The sequence below is a fragment of the Thunnus albacares genome, chromosome 20 (genome assembly GCF_914725855.1).
Source record: "Thunnus albacares chromosome 20, fThuAlb1.1, whole genome shotgun sequence".
In the NCBI taxonomy this organism is placed as follows: domain Eukaryota; kingdom Metazoa; phylum Chordata; class Actinopteri; order Scombriformes; family Scombridae; genus Thunnus; species Thunnus albacares.
The window spans coordinates 23,523,031-23,547,868 of record NC_058125.1 but is presented as its reverse complement, the minus strand read 5'-3'; the positions used below and the strand labels follow the sequence as shown (position 1 = coordinate 23,547,868).

General features: G+C 38.6%; 1 protein-coding gene across 1 annotated transcript; it reads left to right on the top strand.

The window, feature by feature from the left end:
- Positions 1-1,028: 1,028 nt before the first annotated feature.
- On the top strand, positions 1,029-23,424 carry grb7 (growth factor receptor bound protein 7). Its single transcript, XM_044338146.1, has 15 exons — positions 1,029-1,229; positions 6,405-6,678; positions 8,570-8,696; positions 13,297-13,453; positions 13,549-13,670; positions 15,086-15,160; positions 16,065-16,202; positions 16,324-16,434; positions 17,674-17,775; positions 18,319-18,402; positions 18,554-18,670; positions 19,475-19,532; positions 19,626-19,713; positions 21,006-21,099; positions 21,199-23,424. The coding sequence occupies exons 2-15, from the start codon at positions 6,506-6,508 to the stop codon at positions 21,343-21,345; spliced, it is 1,593 nt and encodes a 530-aa protein (XP_044194081.1). The 5' UTR covers positions 1,029-1,229; positions 6,405-6,505; the 3' UTR covers positions 21,346-23,424.
- Positions 23,425-24,838: the final 1,414 nt, after the last annotated feature.

Sequence of the window (24,838 nt, the reverse complement as noted above, 5' to 3'; positions counted from 1 at the left end):
TAATAATAATAATACATGTTTAGCATTTTTCTAAATGTTACAAAGTGCTTCACAAAGCCAATAAAAACAAGACTGTAAACAAATGAAAACATGAGCCTGTTCACATGTCTGTAAATATGTAACTCAGATTGAACTGCAGGTTAAATTTTACTACAGCTCAGAGGAAAACAAGATCAAGTACAAAAACAACTTCTGTCACCAGATAATAAAGTTCAACCACTAGGTGGAGACAAACAGTCAGTAATGACGCAGCTAATCAGTATCAATTATCTTTATTGGTCAATATGTTTACACATATCAATGTTATCACTATCAATGAGCTGTAAACACGATACAAACAGTACAAAGGACATAATATATATACAGCCTGTTCACATATACAGTAATCAATTAAATGTTGTGTACATGTTGTTGCACAACAAGGGTGTAAAAGTGTGTTTTTGCAGCTATTTTTAAATTAAATGTAAGTTGCCTTTAAAAAGGGGAAAACATTCATTTATCAAATCATTTTCAATAAAAGTAATATTTTGTAATAGAAAAGTCTTTTTTATCCCTCATCAGCAAAACTATTTCTGCATTTTCTGTGTTTCATTTCTGGTTTAAAAAGAAGAGAAATGAAAGGAAAAGACGCAAAAGTACATGAACCCGCTGTTACACTGTATTCTGTGACCTGCAGTACTCACATCCTTTACTTCAGACCATAATGTAAAAATACTTCATTATTAGTAAAAATCCTGCATTTGAAATCATACTTAAGTAAAAGTATAGAAGTATTACCCGCTAAATTTACTTAAAGTACTACAGAAGAAGTACTAACTGTGCAGAAAATGCTGTTCATGCATTAACTCTTCATCTTCTTCCAACACTGCAGGTTACTGAATCTGATGGGTCACCAAATACGGTGCAACACCTGTTAAGTATTTGCACCCATTTGAACCCGAAAAACGCCCCGAGCAGCAGCAGCAGCAGGGAGGAGGAGGAGGAGGAGGAGGAGGAGGGGGAGGGGGAGGTAGGGGGGAGGAGGCGGGCCTCGGTGCACACCTGACGGCCGGACTCCTCCCTCCCTCCCCCTCTCCAACACAGATCATGCTGTCGGCTCTGTAGCGGATAGCCGCATCCTGTTTTGTTTGCCACATATAAGAAAAAACTCAACATCAAAAATTCAGGATCAAAAGCGATGCCTGACAGCTGAAACCTGCCGAGTCACAAGAAAAAAAAAACCTTCACAGGTAGGATTTTATATGTTATTCCGAGGAGATACTAACAAGCTCATTTTAAGCCTTGAAACAGGTGCAGGCTGGGGTTTTTTAAAACCGCGAATAAAAAGTTAATATAAAGAAAAGGAGATTAGCCGAAGTTAGCCGAATTAGTAATTGTCTTAATATCAGTGTAATTGAAGTGTGTTGATGTGGACTGAGGCTGCGTGAGGACAGGTGAGTCATTTTCTTCAGTTTCAGTCTGAGGTTTTGGCGCTGTGCCCGGCTACACCTGTGTCAGCTCAGATTTGAGGCTTTGGGGACTGAAGAGAGTTAGTTTGAACAGCTGCAGCCTTCACAACCTTTTTTTTTTTTATTTATTTACACACAGGATAAGAGACAAAATGTACCAGAGGAATCACAGTAATCCGACATTTCTTAACTCAAGACTTTAAGGCTTTATGGTGGACTTTGTGAAATTGTTTTTTTTCCCTCCACAGCAGCACACAGACTGTGTGTTAATCACTCAGTGAGGTGTTAGTAGTCGGATAACAAGCATGTGTAATATTAAGTCTCAGGTGCTGCACATACACCGGGAACCTTATTATTTTGGCCTTTTTTATAGTGTAGTATGTGTTATGGCCTAGCTTTTTCCACATTTTTGATCATTTATTTATAGTTTTAGTCATTCATTAAAGTAAAAAAGCCAAATTTTCTCTCATTTCAGCCTCTAAAATGTGAGAATTTGCTGCTTTTCAATGTTTTGTGTCGCTGCAAATTGAATATCTTTAAATTTTTGACTGTTGGTTGGACAAAACAAGTAATTTCAGGATATTTTCGCTATATTCCGGCTATTTTTTTAACCACAAAATGTATCTATTAATTGAGAATTTATCGCCAAATGAATTGATAATGAAAATAATCATTAGTTGCAGCCTTGTTTTAGTAGTAATTTAGCTTTAACCAGCCAGAAATCAGTGTTGATAGATGCACGTGGTTAACATATGAGGGGAAGCTGTTTAAGTCCTGTGAATTGATTAGTTGATCAACAGAAAATGTATTGGCAATAACTTTGATAATTCATTAAGCGTTTCAGTGCTTTAAATGTTAAATATTCACTCATTCCAGCCTCTCAAATGTGAGGATTTGATACTTTGTTTTATATTATTGTAAATTGATTGATTGATTTTCAGGTTTTGGACTGTTGGTCACATCAGGCTCTGGAACTTTTCCCGCTCTTGTCTCACATTTTATAGACAAACTATAAGCCGGGTAATCAAATATTAAAAGGTTAATCAATAACAAAGATGATTGTTAGTCATCTGGGACATTTAGCATTTTTATGAGTCTCGTCTGCCCTGATTGAGGAAGCAGGTTGTCCTGTCAGTTGCGTCGAGCTGCTTATTGTCTGCTGATGTCGGCGTCATGGCAACTACTTTCTCCTTTACATACACAAACACCTGTTAACACACACATTTCTCAACTTGGATCCTCACCTGCTGAGAAGAGACTTTAAACCACTAACTAGTGCATGATGGGTCTTTGTGTCTGCCGCTGTCCAGAAGAGGTGGTGATGTCCGTTACGCTGCTCTGTGTGTGTGTGTGTGTGTGTGTGTGTGTGTGTGTGTGTGTGTGTGTGTGTGTGTGTGTGTGTGTGTGTGTGTGTGTGTGTGTGTGTGTGTGTGTGTGTGTGTGTAATAAAGGAAATATTCAGATTCAGTCCTCGCTGCTTCCTCAGCTGATTGTTTCTAAACCTGCAGGCTGCACGATCTGCATAGCAGTAATTAAACATTGTCAGTATCTGAAGTAGAGCTGATCGATATGGTTGATTTGACATTAATATGAGCTGTTTTTAATCTCACAAAATGGCAAATGTACACAAAATCACATGTAAAATAGATGTTAAATGCAACAAATGATGTTTCATATTATGTTTTACTTTAGACTAAACTCTTCAAATGTGTAAAACCAAAACCTTCCATAATTCATTTTCTCTTTTTCATTTTGAATTATTAGTTTGTGCTGCAGAATTTTGTAAAACAACATAAAGGTTTTATATTGTCACAATATGACACCTCTGTAAATTAATTAGTGGACTGAAATTAACGGATTATCACCCAGCCTTAATCCTACAACATCACTCCAGGCTATGTTTTAGTTTTTGACGATTTACAGGCTGAACATTACTCAGAAACAACATTTATAGACTAATAAAACAATGAAATAATAATTTTTTACAGTGCTAATAGAAAACCATCCGAAGCTTAATACTTGTTTTGAAACCAGCTGTGAATATTTGATGTATTTCTACTAAAGAGATAAAATGTAGGTTTGGATTATTAGTCTGATTGACCGACTCTGACTGGTGCTTTGAGCTAAATGCTAACATGCTAATGTTTAGCAGGTGTAGCTTAGCGTTACTTTTGCAGATATTTGGTCGTAAACCAAAGTATTGGACAAATTAAAACCGTGGCCTCATGATGGCGCTGGATGAAAGTCAGAGGATCATAAAGTTATTACAGTTTAACCAGACGGATGACATGAGTGAAGCACATTTCATGACAGTCAAATAGCAAATGTGAACCTAATGGTGGTGCTGAAAGAAAAAAGGACAACTACAGTCGTTAGGATTCATCCTCTGAGGACAAAGAACGTTTGTACAAAATCTCACGACAAACCGTCCAATAGTTGTTGATTGAGATGCAACGGCTGATCGATTAGCTGCCGACTAATAAATCAATCGCCAACTGTTTTAATGATCAGTTAATCATCTTCAGTCAAGAAAATTTCCAAATTCCAAATCAGTTTCTTTAGTCTTGTATGATAATAAGCTGAATATCTTTGTGTTGTTGGTCGGAGACAGTTGTCAACATTTTCTTTTTAAAAGAAAATTTTACATTTGTCTCTGTGAACAAGAGACAAAGAGGTCAGTTAAATCTGATCTGTTCAACGTCACTGTTGGCATGAAACTCTCATAGTAGTGACATTTTTAGATGTGTAGCTGATAATCTGAGCCAGTGTTGGTCCTGCATTAGTCAACACACACATAGAGAGAGAGAGAGAACAGGCAGTTCCCTGATAACTGAAATAACACTAATAATTAAATAACCACAGCACGTTGAACACATTAGCATACAATGACACAAGAGCGACAACGCTGTTGACTAATACTTTCGATACTCAAAATAGACTTAATGTGGCGTGACGCCAAAGACAAATATGAACCAGAATTTCCACACACTGGATGACACCTGCTGCTGCTGCTGCTGCTGCTGCCAGCTGCATAGAAAAGCATATTTTCTCCAGTTCAAACATTCGTCGACCACAAATAATCTCCAAAAACACTGAATAATGAAAGCACAGTAGAGTAGTCTGTGTATTATGTATTGTTTCTATGCGCTGCACGCTGCTTTCTGTTAACTACACTACAATAAATTACTGTACATTTACTGTTCTTGACCAAGAAAATAATCTTAGTTTTCTTTTTTTTTGTTGTCAGACTTTATTCTTTTGTCAATAAGCCATGAGGGTAAATAAATACAATAACTGTCTGACAAGCGAATAAACCAAAGCCTCAGTGGAAATGTAGTTTATCTGCTGGTCTGGTCTCATTTGATAAGCTTGTATTATTCATTTCTAGTTGACATTGTGGGTGTATGTGATGTGCTTTGTATTTTATATTATGTGTCCTGTGTGTATTTTGTTTTGTACTGTTTGTTATTGTCCTTTTTATATGTTTTAATTATGACCTGCTGAAGGGACTGCAGATGGAAAATAGCTATAAGATAACTCTGGTAAAGCACATCACATGGTAACATTTATGTTTGACACTGTACATGATCCCAATAAATAAATAAATAAATAAATAGATAAGACAGACAGAAATGACACAGCAGGCGTCTGACTGCCTGCTTTGATTTATATGATTCATTTACAACAAGTCACATCTGGATCAAACTGTGGAAATGGAAAAAAACAGCAATTGTTTTATTGCTCATTACTTATTTATTGTCTTATTTCGAATTGATGTGTTTTCATTACCTGACAAAATAACAACAGTAGGAGCAGAAGATAAATCAATAACATCTTTTATAGATTCACAGTAGATAAAATGATCTTAAAGTGTCCAAACTGATCATTTTAAAGCAACATGTATTTAGAAACTAAGGAATTTGGTTATTGAAGGTTTTGTTTTACACATTTTAAGAATTTTGTCTGATGCAGTTTATAACAATAATAAAGTTAATCAGACTGAACATCAATTTACTTATTTTACACTTGATTTTACATACATTTACCATATTGTGATATTGAACTAGGAAAAATGTTCTTATTGATATTGAGATATGTATCTCAGCCATATCAGACAAACAGGACTTTATTATCTTGATTAATGATCCAACAAGTTTAAATTATTTGATTAACAGTTTTATATCAAGAAGAGAAAAGTATCAGATCTTCTATCGGATGGGTCGCCATGACAACTTTTATTCAGTGCATTCAATGCATTTTGTTTCAGTCTAAATCCAGGTTTAATCCAGGTTGATTTAGAGTCCATGTCCAGTAGTTAAGTGTGTGATTTAGATTTATTGGAGCTGTTTTTTTACAACATTTAATGAAAAATCTGTTTCCTCACATATTACAGTTTCTAGTAGAAACTCACAAGATTAAAACTACTCTCATGGAAATGAGTTTTCGTCACTTTTTACCACACAAACGGAATATTCCTCTTGAACTTGGCACGCTCGTATCTTTTTCCTTGTTATCATTTATTTAAACTCTCAGTTGCAACGTTGTCTTTTATCATGGTTATGCAACTACTATCTGTTACACATATTAATTATGAATCACTGCTACCAAAGACACCTCACTCTGAGTAAGTTTCCCGTGTATGAATGAAAGTCAATCAATGAATCAGTATTTCTCTTGAGCTGCAACTAATGATTCATTTCATTATTGTTTAATCTATTATTTTCTCAGTTAATTGATTAGTGGTTTGGTCTATAAAATGGTGAAAAATGTCTCCTAAAGCTCAATATTCAACCTTAAATATCTTGTTTTGTCCCGACCAACAGTTCACAACCCAAAGATATTCAGTTTACTGTCATAGAAACCAGAAAATATTCTCATTTGAGAAGCTGGAACTAGAGAATCAAAATAGTTGGCGGTGAATTTAACAATTTGCAGCTAATGGATTGATCGTTGCAGCTCTAGAGACAACCATCCTTCGCTGTTCGGTTCGGAGCTGGATGGACAGCTGTGCCTGATCGTTAGAGGCTACCGCGACTCCGTCCCTCCTCTCAGGTAACATGATGGAGGTGGAAGGTCCCTGGACCGAAGTATTCGAGGGTTCGGAGACGGTGAATGAAAAGTCCGGAGGAGCGGAGACATTGCTGGGGAGCTCCACTCTGACCTTGGCTCCTCTGATAGCTGATTCTCCCTCCATACGCCGCTCCCAGCCCATCCTCATCACCTCAAACAGGTATGACCAGGAACGTGCACGTAAACACAGACGACATTAGTCATGTTCTGCAGAAGCTGATTAAGTTGCTCAATATACAGCACACACACACACACACACACACACACACATATAGTGGACATGAGTCAGGAGGCTTTTTGAGTAGGTGGATATTGACTCAAGTTAGTGACTCAACTGTAGGTCATAAGTCATCCGATGTATAGAGAGAAGTAGTCAGTTTCTGTAAAGACTACCATTGTCCCAGCTGGAAAAACACCAGTAACAAACAACAGTAGAGTGGGCCGGCAGTGTGTGTTTTACTAGTACTGGGTCAACTGGTGGTTTTCTTTCACGTCCTTGTTTCTTTACTTATCTGTCGTACCTTTGTTTGCTCTGCCCTAAATTCCTGAAGAAGTTAAAGGACACGTTCACGGTTTTTCAAGTGTGTCGTAAAAAACATCAGTCAAGTGTCCGTATGAACAGTTAAAGCCTCGCTGTAATCATTCCTCCTGTTCATACTGGCTATTAAAAGATCCCCTTCAAATGTGCTTTCAGTGTAAGTGATTTAAAAGTTGATATGAAGCTTATATGAGGCTTCAGCAATCTGAGTTAGTCATATCAAGTGGATATCTGACACGTTTACAGTCTTTTTAGCATCAAATTCCCCCTTTGTGTTTCCTCGGACAGTGTTTCCCTGTTGAGCTGCAGGTGGAAGTATAGTAACAAAAAGAGGGACTTTGGCACTAAAAAGACTGTAACGTTGAAAGATATCTACTTGATTTGACTCATTTGGACGCTGAAGCTTCATATTAGCTTCAGATAAACTTTTAAATACATTTTATTGCACAGAAGGAGGACTGTGGATTTTGTCCCCCATCACTTACATTATAAGTGCATTATGAAGGGATCTTCTAATGGTCAGTATGAACAAGAGGAATGATTACATGTTTATTTGGGCTCCTGACTCGCATCCTTTTATATATTTGAGTACATAAGCAGCGTCCTATCTCACAAAATCATCACAACCGAGATGGTGTTGTACAGTAATTGCAATATTGTTTTGGTAAGACGTGAAAAGTGAATTTCTGTTTTTTTCATTTCAACATCACAGACTGTAATTACAAGATTCAAACAGATAGCCATGAATGCTTCTGCTGAGTGCGACACCGAATCAAATGCGGTTTTATTATGTACATGAAATTCGATATAATAATTCAAATGAGATTTTACTCAACTAGGCTTTTGTTTCCTCTGCCCTGAATTCCTGAAGAAGTTAAAGGACGCGTTCACAGTTTTTCAAGTGTGTCTTAAAAACCACAGTCAGTTGTCCATATGAACAGTGAAAGAGGTTTTCCTCACTGTAATCATTCCTTCTGTTCATACTGGCTGTTAAAAGATCCTTCAAATGTGCTTTCAATGTAAGTGATGGAGGCCAAAATCCACAGTGTGTCCACACAGTCATTTAAAAGTTGATGTGAAGTCTGAGTTAGTCATATCAAGTGGATATCTGACACATTTACAGTTTTTTAGCATCAAATTCCCTCTTTGTGTTTCCTTGGACAGTGTTTCCCTGTTGAAAAATCTTTTTTTTGATGCAAAGAAACATATTTTGATGTTTGAGTATGCATGTCTGCATGTAAACAGGAATATTAGTGGAACATTAATTTTCATTATCCATGTAAACAGCTTAGTAGGAATATTGTCTCTTTCAGAATAAAGGCAAAAACCAGAATATTTAGTGCATGTAAACGTAATCATTGTGGCTCATTGATATGTTGCATATAATTGCAAATTAACTATGTGATACGATACTTGGTCAGATTTTCTTTAATCGATATTGGCTGCTTCTGAGCTTGTTATGTTCTTTTTATTTGTGTCAATGACTTTTTCTTTTTTTTTCTTCTGTTTTCAGGGCGAAAAGCGTCGAGTCGTTCTCTTCCTCTGTCCCATCCATACCCAACCCCTTCCCAGAGCTGTGCAGCCCCTCACAGTCACCGGTGCACATTAGTTCACTTCCACCGCCGTCAAGTGACAAACACGTGAGTCCAAAGCCTCATTAGTGTGCAGCTGCTTTACGAGTCTATTGAATCTGAAAAGGTTTGATAAATATATACAGACCCAGATTTGTCACTTTGGTTTGAGTATTTTATTCATTCTGTAATGACTTTACTTCACGTCACCGTCAAGTCTGAACTCACAACACCTTTTTAATTCCCTTCATTTCACCGTTTTAGCTTCATTTTTTAACATCACAGACCATTAACCAAACGAATCAGTGAATTTGGAGGCATTGAACGAGTGCCAGTGTGATGTGACCCACTTGATTTTTCCTGCTTCATCGCCTCTGAAAGATGAAATTAAACGGTCAGGACTCAGAATTCAAGCCTCATTTTAGGCAGAAATTTGGATCCACATGTAAAGGATGAGCCTGGTGATATTGTACATTTTTATTATTGTCAACAAATCCCATTAAAACGACGAAAACCAGCGATGAACTGATCCTATTAACACGTATTGTCTGTGCAGCCAAATCCGCCACTGAAAATAGTCCCCATCAAATGCATAATTTACTCCCGTTTGATTAATGTTTGCTAAAAAAAATGTCAGTGTCCAGCTGTTAAATTAAATTACTGAGCTTTTTTTTAAAAATGAAACAATATATTTGTGAGCTGTTTTTTTTTAAAAATGGGCTTTGGTAGGGAAGTCTGCTGAGACATTGTTGGTTTTGGTCTTTTCATTGGACTCGTGACAGGAACAAAAAAAAAAAACACAGAATAACACTTTATCCTTTAAGAACTATTAGTTTTGGACAAATCAGCACATCTTCTGCGTTAATCCCGTCACACCTGCTCCGACATTCAGGGTCTGACAGATGGCATCAGCAAGTGGATCCTTTTTGAAATGTGTCTGGACTTGCTCCCTGAGAGTGCAGGTACAGGTCGGTTATGATTGTTAGTGACAGCGAAAGCCGCGTTGCCATGCCCGCGCCGCCTTATTTTGACTAACAAACACTGCCAGAGTAAACATGTCTGTAATTACAACAGCATGACACCGAGCCACGCTCACCTAGTTTCACGTATAGTAACGGAGGTGAACAGGTGCACGCGCTCCGGTCATTTGAGCTGATTTTTAAAAGAAAATGTATTCATTTGTTTTTGGATTGTTTATTTTAACTTGTACATGTGCGTTTGTGTTGCTGTGGGGTCGATTTATGTTATGTTTCCAAAACTGTGAATCATAATCCTCAGTGGAAGCATAAAGAATCTGCAGAGTCACTTTTCTATCGGTGGATTTGTTGGTTTTATGGAATGAAAACATAAAATATAAGGTGTTACACTTTGTACTTCTGCTCTGGGGCTGATTTCATGCTTTAGGCTCAGCTTCAATGAAGGGAAATCTTAAAGCCCCTGAAAATGTTGCTTCAAATCTTAAGTAAGAATTTAACTCCCAAAAACTCATCTTACCTTCTTCATTGCGTGTTTAATCAGATTTGATCACCGGCGACCAAAAAAGCCACCAACTATCATCAGAAACTGATTCAAATGTTGCTAAATTTGATTAATTGGTGCACAGAAGCACCTTTTTCCAACTGAACCCGGCCTTCTTCAAACCAGTAAGAAGAAAACAGACAAAAACTCTCGCGTGAAAGAACCAAAACTGCTCTAAATTTTGCAGAAAATAGTCTGCTCACCACCCGTGCACAAAGCCAGCTCTATAAACAAATGTTTTCCCCCAGTTTGGTGTGTAAGAACTTGACTGGTCTGCACAGAGCCGTGACCTCAACCTTTTATCCGACACCATTAAGATGCGCTGGAATGCCGTCTGTGATCCAGACCTTGTCAGCCAACATCAGTGTCGGACTTCACTAACGCTCTTGTGGCTGAACGGGAGCAAATCCACCGCAGCCGACTGGTGGAAAACCTGAAACCAGAACAGTGGAGGCTGTTGCTTCCTGAGTAAAGATTATTAAAGCCCCCCACTGAGGCAAATTTGTGACATTAGACTATATAGATAAAAAATGATTAGACTTGTTGTAGCAACAGATGGATTTTAAATGACATCTTAAACAAACACATATTAGTGTTCATACTTTTATGCAGCTTATCTCTTTGTTTAGATTATATTAGTTCTTTGATGTAATATCCTGGTGAAGAGCAAATAGTTCAATCTCTCAGTTGTTCTTTCTTTCAGCTCTTTATTTACTTTTTAATTTGCATGTGTGTGTGTGTGTGTGTGTGTTGCAGTCACGCACAGTAAACTACAGACACTGTGCAAAATCAATTTGGAAGCAAAACAGATAGAAGTCACTCCATAAAAACAGCACCTTTCCATTTTAGATTGCACTCAGAAAATGAAATCTACTCAAGTGTGTCTGAGTATTGAACGCTGTTGAATATCTGATCTAACCTCCGCTGTCGGCACGCATTGTTGGCTTTTGTGTCCTAAGCTCAGAATTTACTCTTGAGTAAAGAGAAACATATTTTCCCTTCGCCTCCCCTGCTCTTTAATAAAAAAAAAAAAAAAACAACTCAAGTCATAGTCGTCTGACCGGATATTGAACCGCTGCGACGTTTCCACTCGAAGAATGTTCCTCCCCCGGGTTGATACATGGCCATTATTTGTCCTGACTGACGCCAGCACTCGCCCAACCAGTCAGGACTTGTTGATTGACCGCTGCAGGTTTCTGGTTGGGCAGGTTTGTTTTCTTTTCGTTTCAGGAGTGCTGCTGTATCCAGACGCTGTGTCAGACAGCGTGCTCTGAGAAATGTACTGACCCCTGAATAACCTGCACCCGCTTCACCTCAGTAGTAGCAGCAGCAGCAGCAGCAGCTGCATCAGGGACACACAGGCTCTCTCCTCACGCCTGGATGCATCTCCAATTGGATCTTTTTCCTTAAACAACAACAACAGGAAAAAACTGGGGAGTGTAGCCAGACTATAAGAATATTTAAAGTTTCTTTACCAGACAGCTCAGTAGGTGCAGAATCAGTTATGAAAGCTCTAATTTCAGCTGAGAAAGTTAAGATTCAGATAACATTTTGCAAACGTGCAAGCTGCGACTTGAGCGACACGAAGGTGATTTTCTTCTTGTGTTAATTTTGACAGGTTTAATTAATCAACGTTAAGTTAAGACCCGTGCACGGGCATGTGAGAGAGCTGTCACAAATGTATCTGAAATTTGCGCGTGACAGTCATTTGTGAAAAAAAACGGGGAGCGCTGGCAACTCTTTGCGATCTGCGTGTAAGAAGTGCTTGTTAATCTCTTTTGTCAAACAGCCCCCAGAGAGAAACATGATTTTACCCCCCTGATGGTGCAAAATTAGAAAAAAAAAACTGAATTGAAGGCCTCATCTTTAAGTGTCAAGGCCTATTAGTTACAGGATGGTTGTGTCTGCCGTTGCAGCGCAGTTGACAGATTCTTGGCCTGATGTTTTGGCTTCTTGTCATGAGTGTGCTAATATTGATGTAATGCCAAAAACCAGCTGTGAAGTGAATGTTGTGTTTTCACAGTTACTCAGTCGCGGATTAAACGTATTAAACTTTCCCAGTTTTTTTCAGGATAATTCATTCAAAAACTATTTATAACAGAATCACATGGGAATAGAAGTGAAATAACTGTTAATTGAACCATTTGTATTTACTCTAGTGGTGTATTCAAGTACAATTTTTGAGGTACATTTACTCAATTTTAACATGTTTTTTTAATTTTATGCTACTTCATACTTCTACTTTTTACTCCACTGTATTTATCTCACAGGTATAGTTATTAGTTACAGATTAACATTTAAAGGTATAATATGTAATTTTTCCACATGAAAATGTCTAAAAACAACTAGACCTATGTTTATATATGTTGTTGAGTTGTGTACTGACATTATCCCAAATGTTTCCAACAATTTTCAAATCCAGAGAAATCTGTAATTTAATCAAAGTGACGGACGGTTTCATTTGGTCGCCTGTCAATGGCGTCATACCTCCTCTACCAAAGAGTAAACACACACAAGATGCATACGGCGGCGCTGTGTTTGTCCGCTACAATGGCGTCTACCAAAGAGTAACTTACACACATACAAGATAATACATTGGCATTGTGGTTGTTTGTTTTTGGAGAGGAGGAGACCTCTGTGGATAATTCGGCTCCCGGTAAAAACATCCCGAATGATTAACACTGGAGTAATCCTATCCCGGTGAAGCTGGTTATTTAACGACAAAGACAACAACTCCCATGATCCCTTGCTACTCACACTCCGTCTTTTGTTATTGTTTTGATTGAGACCCGTAGCGGCTGAAATTACATATTGTGCGTTTAACATACAAAACCTGTGACCAGAGTATAAAATATGATTCACTGCTATAGAATAAACTACTAAAATGTATAGAAATTAGTTAAAATTAGCTCCCTATGCAAAACAATGAAATGTTTGTTGTACATGAAAACATTTATTGGTTTTCATATTTTTCTACAATAAATAAGGACACAAAACAGAAATAATTTAATAAAACAAACCAGGTAGTGCGAACAGCATCACTATATTTCTTTGCATGTCTGTAAGTGATCAAAAGTAATATAAAATTTTGAATGCAGGACTTTCTACTAGAATATTTTTACATTGTTATCCCTCTTTTGTTTCCTGTTAGTTGATAAAGGTGTATGGGGAGGATAGCCACAGCAGGTCAGTGTATGTTTCTCGAGGAGCCACAGCCAGAGAGGTTTGTCACATGTTGGTCCAGACGGCACATTGCAGCGATCAGGAAAACTGGGCTCTCCTTGAACTCCACCCCACCCTGGGCCTGGGTAAGACCGCACTGTGAGATTAAACTTAAATGAGCAGGTGCAAAGCTAGAACTATAAAATGTTTAAATTTCACGCACTTTCTCCTGATTCCTCAGAGAGATGTCTGGAGGACCACGAGATTGTGCTGGAGGTTCAGGCAAACTGGTCCCTCAAGGGTGACACACGGTTCGTTTTCTGCAAAAACTACGCCAAGTATGAGTTCTTCAGGAAACCAATGGTACGCAGCCCGCAGTGTGTTCAAGGATCAGGCTGGCGATTGTCTACATTTTTATTATTGTCAACAAATCTCATGTGCAGAGCCAAACCCACAATGAATTATTCTACTAACAAGTATTGTGTGTGTGTATCCATAGCCTGATATATCTTATTCCTCTGTGCTGTAGACCTCCTTTGTTGTTTAAAAACCATTAACAACACATCAGTGAGCCACAGCGCTGCACTGGGTGTCATGTTCCTTCATTATGAAGAGTTTTGTCATGTTAGTTTGTTTAGAAACAGCTCTAAAGACTAATAACAGCGATCACATTTTCAGTCTCCAGAGAGTAGTTCCGTGTAAGGCAGATGCTACTGAGCATATGCAGGAACATGGTTTTGTTTACAGCTTCACTGTATATAGATATAGTTTTTGGACAACAACAGAGGTCTACAGCACAGAGGAATTACATATATCAGGCTTTGGATACACACACAATACTCATAAGTAGATCATTTCACTGTTGGTTTGGCTCCAAACATGAGATTTGTTGACGGTAAGAAAAATAAAGAAAATCATCAGACTTTATCCTTTAACATGTACTTGTAACAATCCAAACTCTCCTAACATGCAAGGATGTGGTTTAAAATAAATACCCATCCCTTCTCTTTACATAACAGAACAGCTCAAGCAGGAACAAGGAGGATTTTCACACTATTAAACATGTTGTTTCAGTAGACGTTGACAAGGTGTGACGTCACGGTGGTTAGTGATCCCGTGTGATTGACAGGTTGCGTGCTGGTGCAGACACGCTGACTCAATGCCTCAGATATTTCATTACATGAGATCTGGTGTGTTGCTTGTCCTGTTAAACAAAGGTGACAGTTCACATTGAAAAATGGTTTTGATGAACCTCCCGCTGGTGTTCCTGTGAAGCGAGCCCACACTGCCTCCAGAAGGTGCAAAAGGGAATTTTTTTTATCTCGAATTAACAACATTAAACTCAATATGTCCTCTGTTTTTATTGTGAAAAATGGATGCATTTGCTTCACATAAACAGTTTTCACATGCATCTGCAAATTGCAAACAGACACTAGCAGGATCTCCGTCTCCCTCTGAGTAAATTAGGAAATTGGACACCTGTTGGTTTTGTGCACACACGGCTTCCTTTGCATGATAATTTACCTAAGCCTTTGTCTGAACACGCAAGTTATTATTTCACCTCCAATACATCTTAAACAAAGGAGGCATAATTTCCCTGCAAGGTGTGTTTTATCTTCACATTCAAGATAGTCGCGGTCCAAAGCAGAATCCCGATCAGCTGGATGATGAATTGATAGCAGAGCAGACTGCTGCACAAGCAGCTTCTTTGTCATGTAAATGAGCCTTTCCTCCCTCAAAAGGGATTTTAATGACAACCTTCTCCTTCCTTTTCTCAGCTCTTCTTCCCGGAGTCCATGATATCCGACAGCGCTGATGTCAGCAAGGGGATGACATCATCAGAGCTCATTCAGGTAAAATCAGCTGAAATCAGGGACTCATTCACGCCGACACGCGAGCGACGCATCGGAAAACAGGTTCACTAAAGGTTCAAACTTGATGATGTTTATTCAAAGTCACAAACAAAAAGGCTGAAAATGCAAAAAAAAAATAAACTCAGGAAATTTCCATTCATGGTTTCACTTTAAAATTATGATAAACTGAAGAAGCAATGTAACAACAATAGTAGCATTTACAGTGTAATACCAGTAAAATTTAGACTGTATTCATTTTTGTCTGATTTTCACTGAAACATTCCTACAATAGAACATTTTCTGATTAATCATAAAGTCTAAAAAAAATGTAAGTAATTGTAAATGTCTTATTTTGTTTGACTAACAGTCCAAAAACCCCAAAGATATTCAATAAACAAGATGTCAATGGGATGCATGAATGACAGTTATTGTTAGAAATGTGAAAATACGGGAATGTTTCTCCTCTTTGGAAACAAGTAATATTAAAAAATTATTGGAGAATCAGAATCTCTCCAGCTGTTGAGGATTATTCTCCACCATTGGTAGAGTCAGACAAAGCCGGATTTTACTGAACGCTTAAAATTAATAACAGACATTGTCTCTTTTGAGTCTCTAATCACAAGGACTCATGTAACCGTTTTCCACACCAAAACATTTGCTTGAAAATGAGGTTGAAGTGTAGCTTACAGCGAAAACCGACTCAGAAATCATCTGCTTATAGAAAGAAGGAGAAAATGCAAATGAGCTGCTGATTATGCACCATAGTTCATATAACTTAGTAAACAAAAAAAGAAAGTGTTTAAACTGCAGAACGGTTGTGTTGTACATTGCATTTTAACATCAAACTTTTATATGTATTATCTTCATCTTCTTCGGCTAATAACGAGCGCTGTGTGTTCCTCAGAACCTGCTCCGGTCTGGCACGTGTCCAGAGATTCAGGGTTTCCTGCATGTAAAAGAACCGAGCCGCAAGGCCTGGAAGAAAGTCTACTTCTTCCTGCGACGCTCCGGCCTCTACTGCTCCACCAAGGGCTCCTCCAAGGTCAGCAAGTCCGATCTTTATCACAGCTTTTAATCACATTTATAAAAACAGGAACTGAAGAAAGACTCTTAACGTGGAGAAATGAGACTTTTTCTGTGTTTTTTTTTTTTGGGGTGACTAGGAGCCTCGACACCTGCAGTATGTGGCTGATCTGGAAGATTTGAACGTGTACACTGTGGTTAACAGCCGTAAACTGTACGGAGCACCTGCAGACTTTACTTTCTGTATCAAGGTAACCACTTCCTCTGGGCTTGAAGACAGAAAAATGTTCTCAAAGCAGACAGAACATTGTGTAGCAAACACTTAGAGAACAGCCTGACCTGAGGGTGTGTGTATATGTACAGTATGTGCATGTGTCTTTGATTTATGTGCAAGTTAGAGCAACCCCCACCCCCCCCCCCCATTTAGCATTCATGTCATTCTTGTGATTGTGGATTATTGAGGGAATATTTTCACACTTGAAGAGCAGAATCTAGAGCGTTAATACTCCCGAGCTTGTCAAGAAATAACTCCATGTTCTGCAGCGCTGACAGTGATTGATTAACTTGGAGGAACATTCAGTCATATCAAACATACCAGTAGTTTGTTGCATAGTACATTTAAATCTTAGTAGTCTTAACAATAAAAAAATCAAAGTGGATATTAATACACTGTCGGGAAAACATCCAGTTCCAGTTTTTATGATGTTACAGTTCTTCTGGTCGGTGCTGCTTAGAAAATCATTTCCACACAACAGCTGATATGAGTTTACAGCCGCTACAGAGTAAGCAAAGGTAAAAATGCAAGACATTGGCTGACAAAGACGAAGGTTTGCTACACTTACATAAAGACTGGAGAACATGTTGTGCTGAAAAATATTCATTGTTAACCTTAAAATATATGAACCTTGTTGTGGCGACTGTGTTAAGGTCTCTTTATTCTGTGTGATTCTGGGCTTTCTGAGACAAAACTTGACAATCATGGGAGAAACGTAGTGAAATCTTAAGTCGTCGATCCGAAAAAGGTGCTGCTAGATCTCACTGTGAGACTCTTTATGACCAGATTCTCATAATGTGACTGAAAGCTGCTGCGACGCACCGACCAGTCAGAATACAACATGAAATGATGCAGAAGACAGTGGCCAGCGTGACGTTTCCTAAGTGCAGTTTTAAAAAAAATAAAGTTCAGGGGAAAAACACACTCGTTCTCCTTAATATGTCAAAACATCAGAGCGCCGCAGATGGATGACCGGAGCTGATGATGTGCGTCTGCTTTCATATACAGAACTTGTTTCTATTCACACTGTAGTGCTATGATTCACCATTTGTGTTTAAGATTTAATTAGAGCCGTCTCACACAATGTGATAAAATCTTTTATTAACCAGTTGCTCATTTAAACATCCAGCTGTTTGCGGTTCCAATTATCACTTTGTGTTCTGTGTGTTTTTGTGTGTGTGTGTCTGTGTGTGTGTGTGTGTGTTTACTCGTGCAGCCCTCGAGAAACCCCGTCCGTGCTCAGGACCTGAAGAAGATCCTCTGTGCTGAGAACGAGCAGACACGAACTTGTTGGACATCCGCGTTCAGATTATTCAAGGTTTTACAGTAAAATCCAACAATTAAATAATCATCTGTTTTCTTTCTGATTCACTATAAAACCATTTTAATTACTACTTGTTAATTACAGCTCTGAAATCTAATCTAAAATTTTGTAAACTGAAGTGTAGACAGTACAGCAGAGCTGCAATAAACACTTATTTTCATTACTGATTATACTGCTGATTATTTTCTCGATTAGTCGATTAATCGTTTAAACTACGAAATGTTGAAAATCTGTTGACTAAAATGACTTTCAGAATTTCTCAGGGGCGACAGTGATGTCTTCAAATTGCTTCTTTAGGTCCAACCAACAGTCTAAAATGTTAAGATATTCAATTAACTCTCATATATGTGAAGGAAAAACAGCAAATCTTCTCATTTGAGAAGCAAGAAACATCAAATATTTGGCATTTTTGCTTGAAAAATGACCAAAGCGATTGATTTGACGATTGACTAATCGATTAATCGACTAATTGTTGCAGTTCTAGTAGACAGTACAACCAGTGACTAATGTATCTTGTGTGTGTTTATGTTTGGTCAGTATGGGAAGCAGCTTCAGTGTAACTACCAGTTATCCAAGTCGGCCCCGCGGAGCCTGGAAGGATCCAACCTCCCGGAGAGCAAAGTGAGCTCATCAGACATGACACGAATCATCTCTGTAGTGTCGTCTTACATGTATGCAGTTATACATGTTCTCTGTGTGTGTGTGTGTGTGTGTGTGTGTGTGTGTGTGTGTGTGTGTGTGTGTGTGTGTGTGTGTGTGTGTGTGTGCGCAGTCCAATTCGGAGGCTAGCCTGGTGGCCATGGACTTCTCAGGGAAGGCCGGAGGACGAGTCATCCAGAACCCAACAGAGGCTCAGAGCGCAGAGAGAGAGGAGGGACAAGCCTGGAGGGTGAGGAGGAATGGAGGGAGGGAGGGAGGGGGAGGGAGAGAGAGAGAGAGAGAGAGGGGCTCGGGAGCTGCTAGAGAGAGAAGAGGGCGAGCAATAAAAAAGAGAGATAAAGAGCGACGGAGACAGTAATGATAATCAAACGTAGCCAGACTTTGTCTAGACAAGCTCACAGAGGTCTGTTACACAAGCAGGGAGAGGAGGAGGAGTGAGGAAGACGGGATGGTTACGACTGTTTTAACTTTAACAGAATAATTGCTGTTTTTATTTTTCTAGTTTTAGCCATAAAAGCTGAGATCTGGGAACACAGCAACATCATTAAAAAAGCCAAAAAGGCTAAAAAAAAAAAAAACAGATTTTCTGACTTTATGTAACAATTTTACCATTTATCTTCATTTTCTCCTCCCAATAAGTTCACACTCAGAGGTTTGTTTCCAGCCGGTCTGACCGTCTGACTGCTGGAGAATCCTTTTAGTGATGTTGCCGCATTTCCAGATCTCAGCAGTTGATTTGATATATTATTATTATCACAAATATATCGTAGCAGTGTATACTCACTTTGGCAGATAAGTAATAAAAAATTGCAGCACTGGTTGTTTCTATTCTTGTTTAGGTTTCAAATTTCTTTCATAAACAAATTAAAAGTTGTATTATTGCTAATAGGAATGATGGCCAAATAGTTGTAATAAACAGGAATTATTCCTTTAGGAGGAAATGATGTAGTGATGTTAAATAAACAACCTAAATGTGTGATTTTGTGACCTTTCTCTTTCTCTTTTTGGTTTTGGTTCTCCTCACCTGACGCAGAGGAGAGAAGCCCTGAGATGCAGTCTGCCCAACTTGAACTCAGCAGCGAGACCTTCCTGTAAGTCCACACGAGTAGGAGAAAAGGTCCTGATACTTTGTGGTTTCTCACTGGCTCACGCTCCCTCCCGTCTTTGTGTGTATCTGTTTCTAGCGATCCACAAGATCCAACCGTGGTTTCACGGCGGCGTGTCGAGAAAAGAAGCGCAGAGACTGATAGAGAAGCAGGGGCTGGTAGACGGGTGAGTGGAGGGACTTCACTAAAGGCTTCTTACACTGAGCGGTTTTCAACTGTCTCAGCAGGCCAGAATGTCAAGGAATTATATCCATGTGAGACAATGATGCACCTCATTATTTATGTTCAGTACCAATGCAGGAAGTTGGGCGTCTTTCATGAAGTGAGGCGGAAAGTAAAGGTGTAGAGGTTTTGCAGAATATTGATATATTATCCCAGGATCCCAGATAAAAACTGACAATTTGTGAGAGAAACGTAGTGAAATGTTTTGGTTTGATAAGTCAGATTGGTGGTCGTAGATTGACATAATGAGACACGTCCACCAACAGACGATTTAAGGACAAAACAAGCTGGTGACACCTTGATGCCGGTCAGCTTGTCAGGAAGCATTACTGTCTCAGCATCAATCCGCCTCAACTCTCCAGAAAAGCAGCAATTTAATAACATGAATTCCCTGGACACCAGACCTCCCAGCTTACCGTACCATGAGAACTTCTTCTGTCTGTATGACATGTTAGTTGTGTACTTTCGACAACGCTATATGAAGCAGCAGATGTGTTTTGCACGTGATTGCTGCAGGAAACCAAAGACAGCCTGCATAAAAAAGTCAAAAGAAACTTAGGATCAGATTCTGTCAGCGTGACAGCTGCTGCAACATGTGTCCACAAACCAACCGAGTACATCAAAGTACATCATGGTATGAGGCGGAATACACAAGGCTGATGCAATACTGTAAGAGCTATTTTTGGTGCGATACGATGGTTCGACGGTCTATTTCTTCTGGCATTTCTGTTTCTTGGGCTACGATTCACCAGCCGTTCATCGTTCGATCTGACGCTTCAAAACTGACACTAACACGTCTCACACAGCAGTTATTTTCACTATCAGTTCATCTGTTGATTATTTTTTCGATTAATCAATTTGTTGTTTGGTCTATAAAATGTCAGAAAATGGTGAAAAATACAACCTTTTTGCCCCTACCAACAACCCAAAGATGTTCAGTTTACTATAATAGAAGACTAAAGAAGCCAGAATTAATCAATTATCAAAATAGTTAGCATTTGCTGCTATCACACAGTGTTTAGAGGCCTTAAGGATAAAGCTGTTAATTTAATATTCCTTAAAATCATCAGTTGAGTTCATTATTCGAAGATAATAACTCTGACCGTGTTTCCATGGCATGTTAAGAAAATTACATCTGTTGTGTTTCTCAGCAGCGATGACATTTACTTTAGTCTTGTGTGTGTGTGTGTGTGTGTGTGTGTGTGTGTGTGTGTGTGTGTGTGTGTGTGTTTGTAGGATGTTCCTCATCCGTGAGAGCCAGCAGCACGCGCAGTGCTTCGTCCTCTCGCTCTGTTACAAGCTGAAGACCAAACATTACCTGGTAATCCCTGTGAGTTCCCCTCATTGTCTCAAATAGTCTTCATGCTTAAATACCACACTTCTTCTTCTGTATAGTAAAACCTAACTGCTGCTATTCTTGCGTCTGCAGTGTGAGGAGGGCGGCAGGAAGTACTTCACCATGGACGATGGCTTGACCCTCTTCATAGACCTCCTGCAGCTGGTGGAGTTCCACCAGATCAACAAGGGCATCCTTCCCGTCTGCCTCAAACACCCCTGCGTCTGTGTCGCACTATGAATCCGTTGTTCCTTTACACGTAGCCTTTCTGACCTCTGCTCCACTGACCCGCGATCCCCTAACGTAACCTCTCCTCCTGGCCCAGGATCAGTCGTTAAGACCTTTCATTCCAGTCTAAAGTGTGAGCCCCGATCTTAGTCATCAGATTGTGTTGATATCTGTAAAGCACAGTTGATAACGACCGCAGTGCAGTGCAAAGGTGTGTAGTCCATGTGATAATGTCTTCAGGCTTGTTACACGTGGACTCACGGGAAGAATAAGCCAGACGGCGTATTGTCTGATCGCCTCTTTAGCATTTTTAATTATTCTGGACTACATGTGCAGTTCCAGACAGTGGTTGGTTTTTTATTTTTAATTAATGAGCTGCAGTCTCCGTGGAGGCAGCTTAATTAGCCGTGTTGGACAGACTTTTAAGCGCTTTGGGGGATCTTTGGAGAAAGAGAAGCTGTTAATGTGTAGATTCAAGACGCATGCAGCTGTGATGACAGTTTCAGGACGAGCAGGAGGGAAACTGTTTAACTGTGGCTGCACCAGATCTCAGTGAAGAAATGAATGACTGTGGCCACCAGAGGGCACTCTGCAGCCGTCAACCTCCAAAAGAGGAATTCATGGGGGTTTTTTTTCTGCAGTGTAATGCAAGAGATGAAAACATGTAATTTTGATGATAATACTGAAGAGAATTGTGATGATGTAATCATGAAAACACCCCAGGTTGCAATCATGTAGCATGTAAATTCTTACTCTTCCGTCTGTGTTATTTTTTTGTACATGAACTTCTTATTTGTGCCTTAATCTCACATTATATTTTAATGAGAACAGCCTTTAATTAGTACAACTGTAAGCACTCTTTCAATGCTATATTTGCACAGTGATGGTGAAGGGAAACTGCATTGTCTTGTGTGTGAAGAGCTTACAACATATTTAAAATAGGGCTGCAACAAACAATTATCATTATTATGTCAATTTTGTTGTTTGGATTGTAAGAAAATTGTGATAAATGCCCCTCACAGCTTCCTTAAGCCAAAGAAGATGCCTTCAAAATGCTTGTTTTGTCCAACAAACAATAAAAGACCCAAAGATATTCGGTTTATTGTCACATAAGACAAAGAAAAGCAGCAAATCCTCACAGTTGAAAAGCTAACTAATCAATAAATCGACCAATCGTTGCAGCTCTAGTTTAGCACAACATATCTGACGTTAAAATGTTATGTTATGTTCATTCTTACCTGGGAAACAGTGGTTTGACAAAAAAAAAAGAAAAAAAAGAAAATCTTAACTCAAGGTCCAGAATTCAGTCTCCTAAGATGCAATTAAAGCGAGTGGAAAAAGCCAGTAAGTGGACCTTGAGTTGTGGTTTTGTTGTTACAGGTGCTTGTGTGAACATGTTTTCTTTTACCTTGAATATTTTGCACTTGCTGTTTGCATTTTATTGTGAGGATCCACTGATAAAATGTAAAGCGTACTGTATATTCAAATATTATCATTAATCATTAATCACTCGGTCCAACAGGCCAGTTTACTCTTCTTCTATGGAAACAAATAAGGATCATAAGTATTGTAGCTGTGTATCACCATATCTGAATGTGTGAAAACATTCAAATGTGTGAATGTTTAAAAACGTTGTGATCAAATGAATTCAAATGTTTGAATGTGTAAAAAAAAAAAAATCTGAACAAATAGATTTAATTTTTGAATCTGTAGCTCTTTGTGATGTTCTGTGAAATGAAAAAAAGATTTGCATAAAGATTATGCAGTTACACATCTAAATTGTAAAAGATACTTAAAATATCAAAAGTTAACACAGCAGAATGGCCCTGTAAGTGGTATTATATATAATATTATAATATGATTATTATTAATGCGTTAATATATAAGCAGCAGTCTAATGTTGGGTCTGAAACTATTTGACATTATATTTTACTAGGATAATAATGTTTGTACAGTATGTAAAGTAACCAGTAACTGATGTCAAACAGTGGTGGAAAGTAGTTGAGTACATGTACTCAAGTACCATACTTCAGTACAATATTGAGGTACTTGTATTTTACTTGAGTATTTCCATTGTATATCACTCTATTTTCTAACCCTACACCACATTTATTTGACAGTTTTTTACATTAAAAAACATGATAAGCTTATAAATTATTACACATTTTTTGACTTTTTGGCTTGTGAGCGCAACAACACGGACGTCTTGTCATGTTTCAAATGCCTTTGAGTTATTCGCAGTTCCACCAAACACATTCACTTTCTAAACTTCTCACATGGTTTTGTTTAAATACATTTTTTGAATTGAGGCCCAGAGAGGTAAAACTCTCCAATATTTCTCAAAAAGTCTAAAAAATGAGTGCATATGTAAGAAAAAAGACTTTATTTTTTCTCCGTTTCTCTCCCATCAATCATCTCATGACCCCTCAGATTTATCTTGTGACCCTTTGAGGGGGCTGACCCCTATGTTGGGAACCACTTGACTTAACTACCAAATTGTGTATAAAGTAGTTAAAACTGACTGTATCAGTCACAGGGGCTATTTTAGTTTTATTTTTGATCCTTTAAGTACATTTTGGTGATAATACATCTGTACTTTTACTGAAATAGTATTTTTCAGTACTTTTACTTGTTATGGAGGTTTTTTATATCGTTGTGTTGGTGCTTTTACTTTAATACAGAATCTGAATATTGCTATAATATAAATCCAGTGGAGTAAAAAGTAAAATCATTCCCTCTTTCTGAAATGTGAATAAGTTTAAAGTAGAATAAAATGCAAATACTCAAATAAAGTACAAGTACCTCAAAACTGTACTTATGTACATTACTTGAGTAAAGGTACCTGCTTGAGTTTTCAAACATTTTTGTGGAAATATTCACTCAACACAGCGTCTACCCAAGGAGAGAAAGTGCAGCTTTGCCTGATTGAAACTGAATTTGGAACGAAATTATTTAAAAACCTTTATCAGCCCCAAAACTAGACCAACTGGAAAAAAAAAGAAAAAAGAGAGAAACCTGGATTGAGTCCCGACGAAACCATTGGTGGAGCAACATAAAAGGCTGCCTCAAGGTTATTGTGGAGTTCCTGGCAGCCTGCACAGATCACAGATCCTCTGCTGGAAGGCTCCGAGCTCTGCAATGTGGCTTCAGAAGCTAAAGAGCTGATTTCTGCCCTGACCCACTCTGTCTGTTAGCGTGTGTGTGTCTGTGTGTGTCTGTGTGTGTAGTTAAATACCAGTGTGCTCTGGTAACCCTTCCTCTCCACTGCAGCCCTCCTGAGGGGTTGCTATGGTAACAAATTTTTCCTCTGTTGGCCTAGATGGGCAGGTAAATTAAGGGGTAAAAAAGAGCGAGCAGAGATGGGTCAGGAAACGGCTTCAAAGAGAACTCATAAACGTGCGTCACAATTAGGGATGTCTGATCATTGATCACTGATTTAATTTCTTTGGGTGCAGGAGTGGAAAGACTGAGCCATCCGAATATGACCGTCCTCTGTTAAATGTGA

Bases quoted from the DNA above. Each gene is read 5' to 3' on its own strand.
- grb7 (XM_044338146.1), top strand. From the start codon at position 6,506: ATGATGGAGGTGGAAGGTCCCTGGACCGAAGTATTCGAGGGTTCGGAG. The intron at 17,776-18,318 runs GTTTTACAGTAA...ATGTTTGGTCAG, and splicing joins CCGCGTTCAGATTATTCAAG to TATGGGAAGCAGCTTCAGTG. The intron at 19,714-21,005 runs GTGAGTGGAGGG...GTGTGTTTGTAG, and splicing joins AAGCAGGGGCTGGTAGACGG to GATGTTCCTCATCCGTGAGA.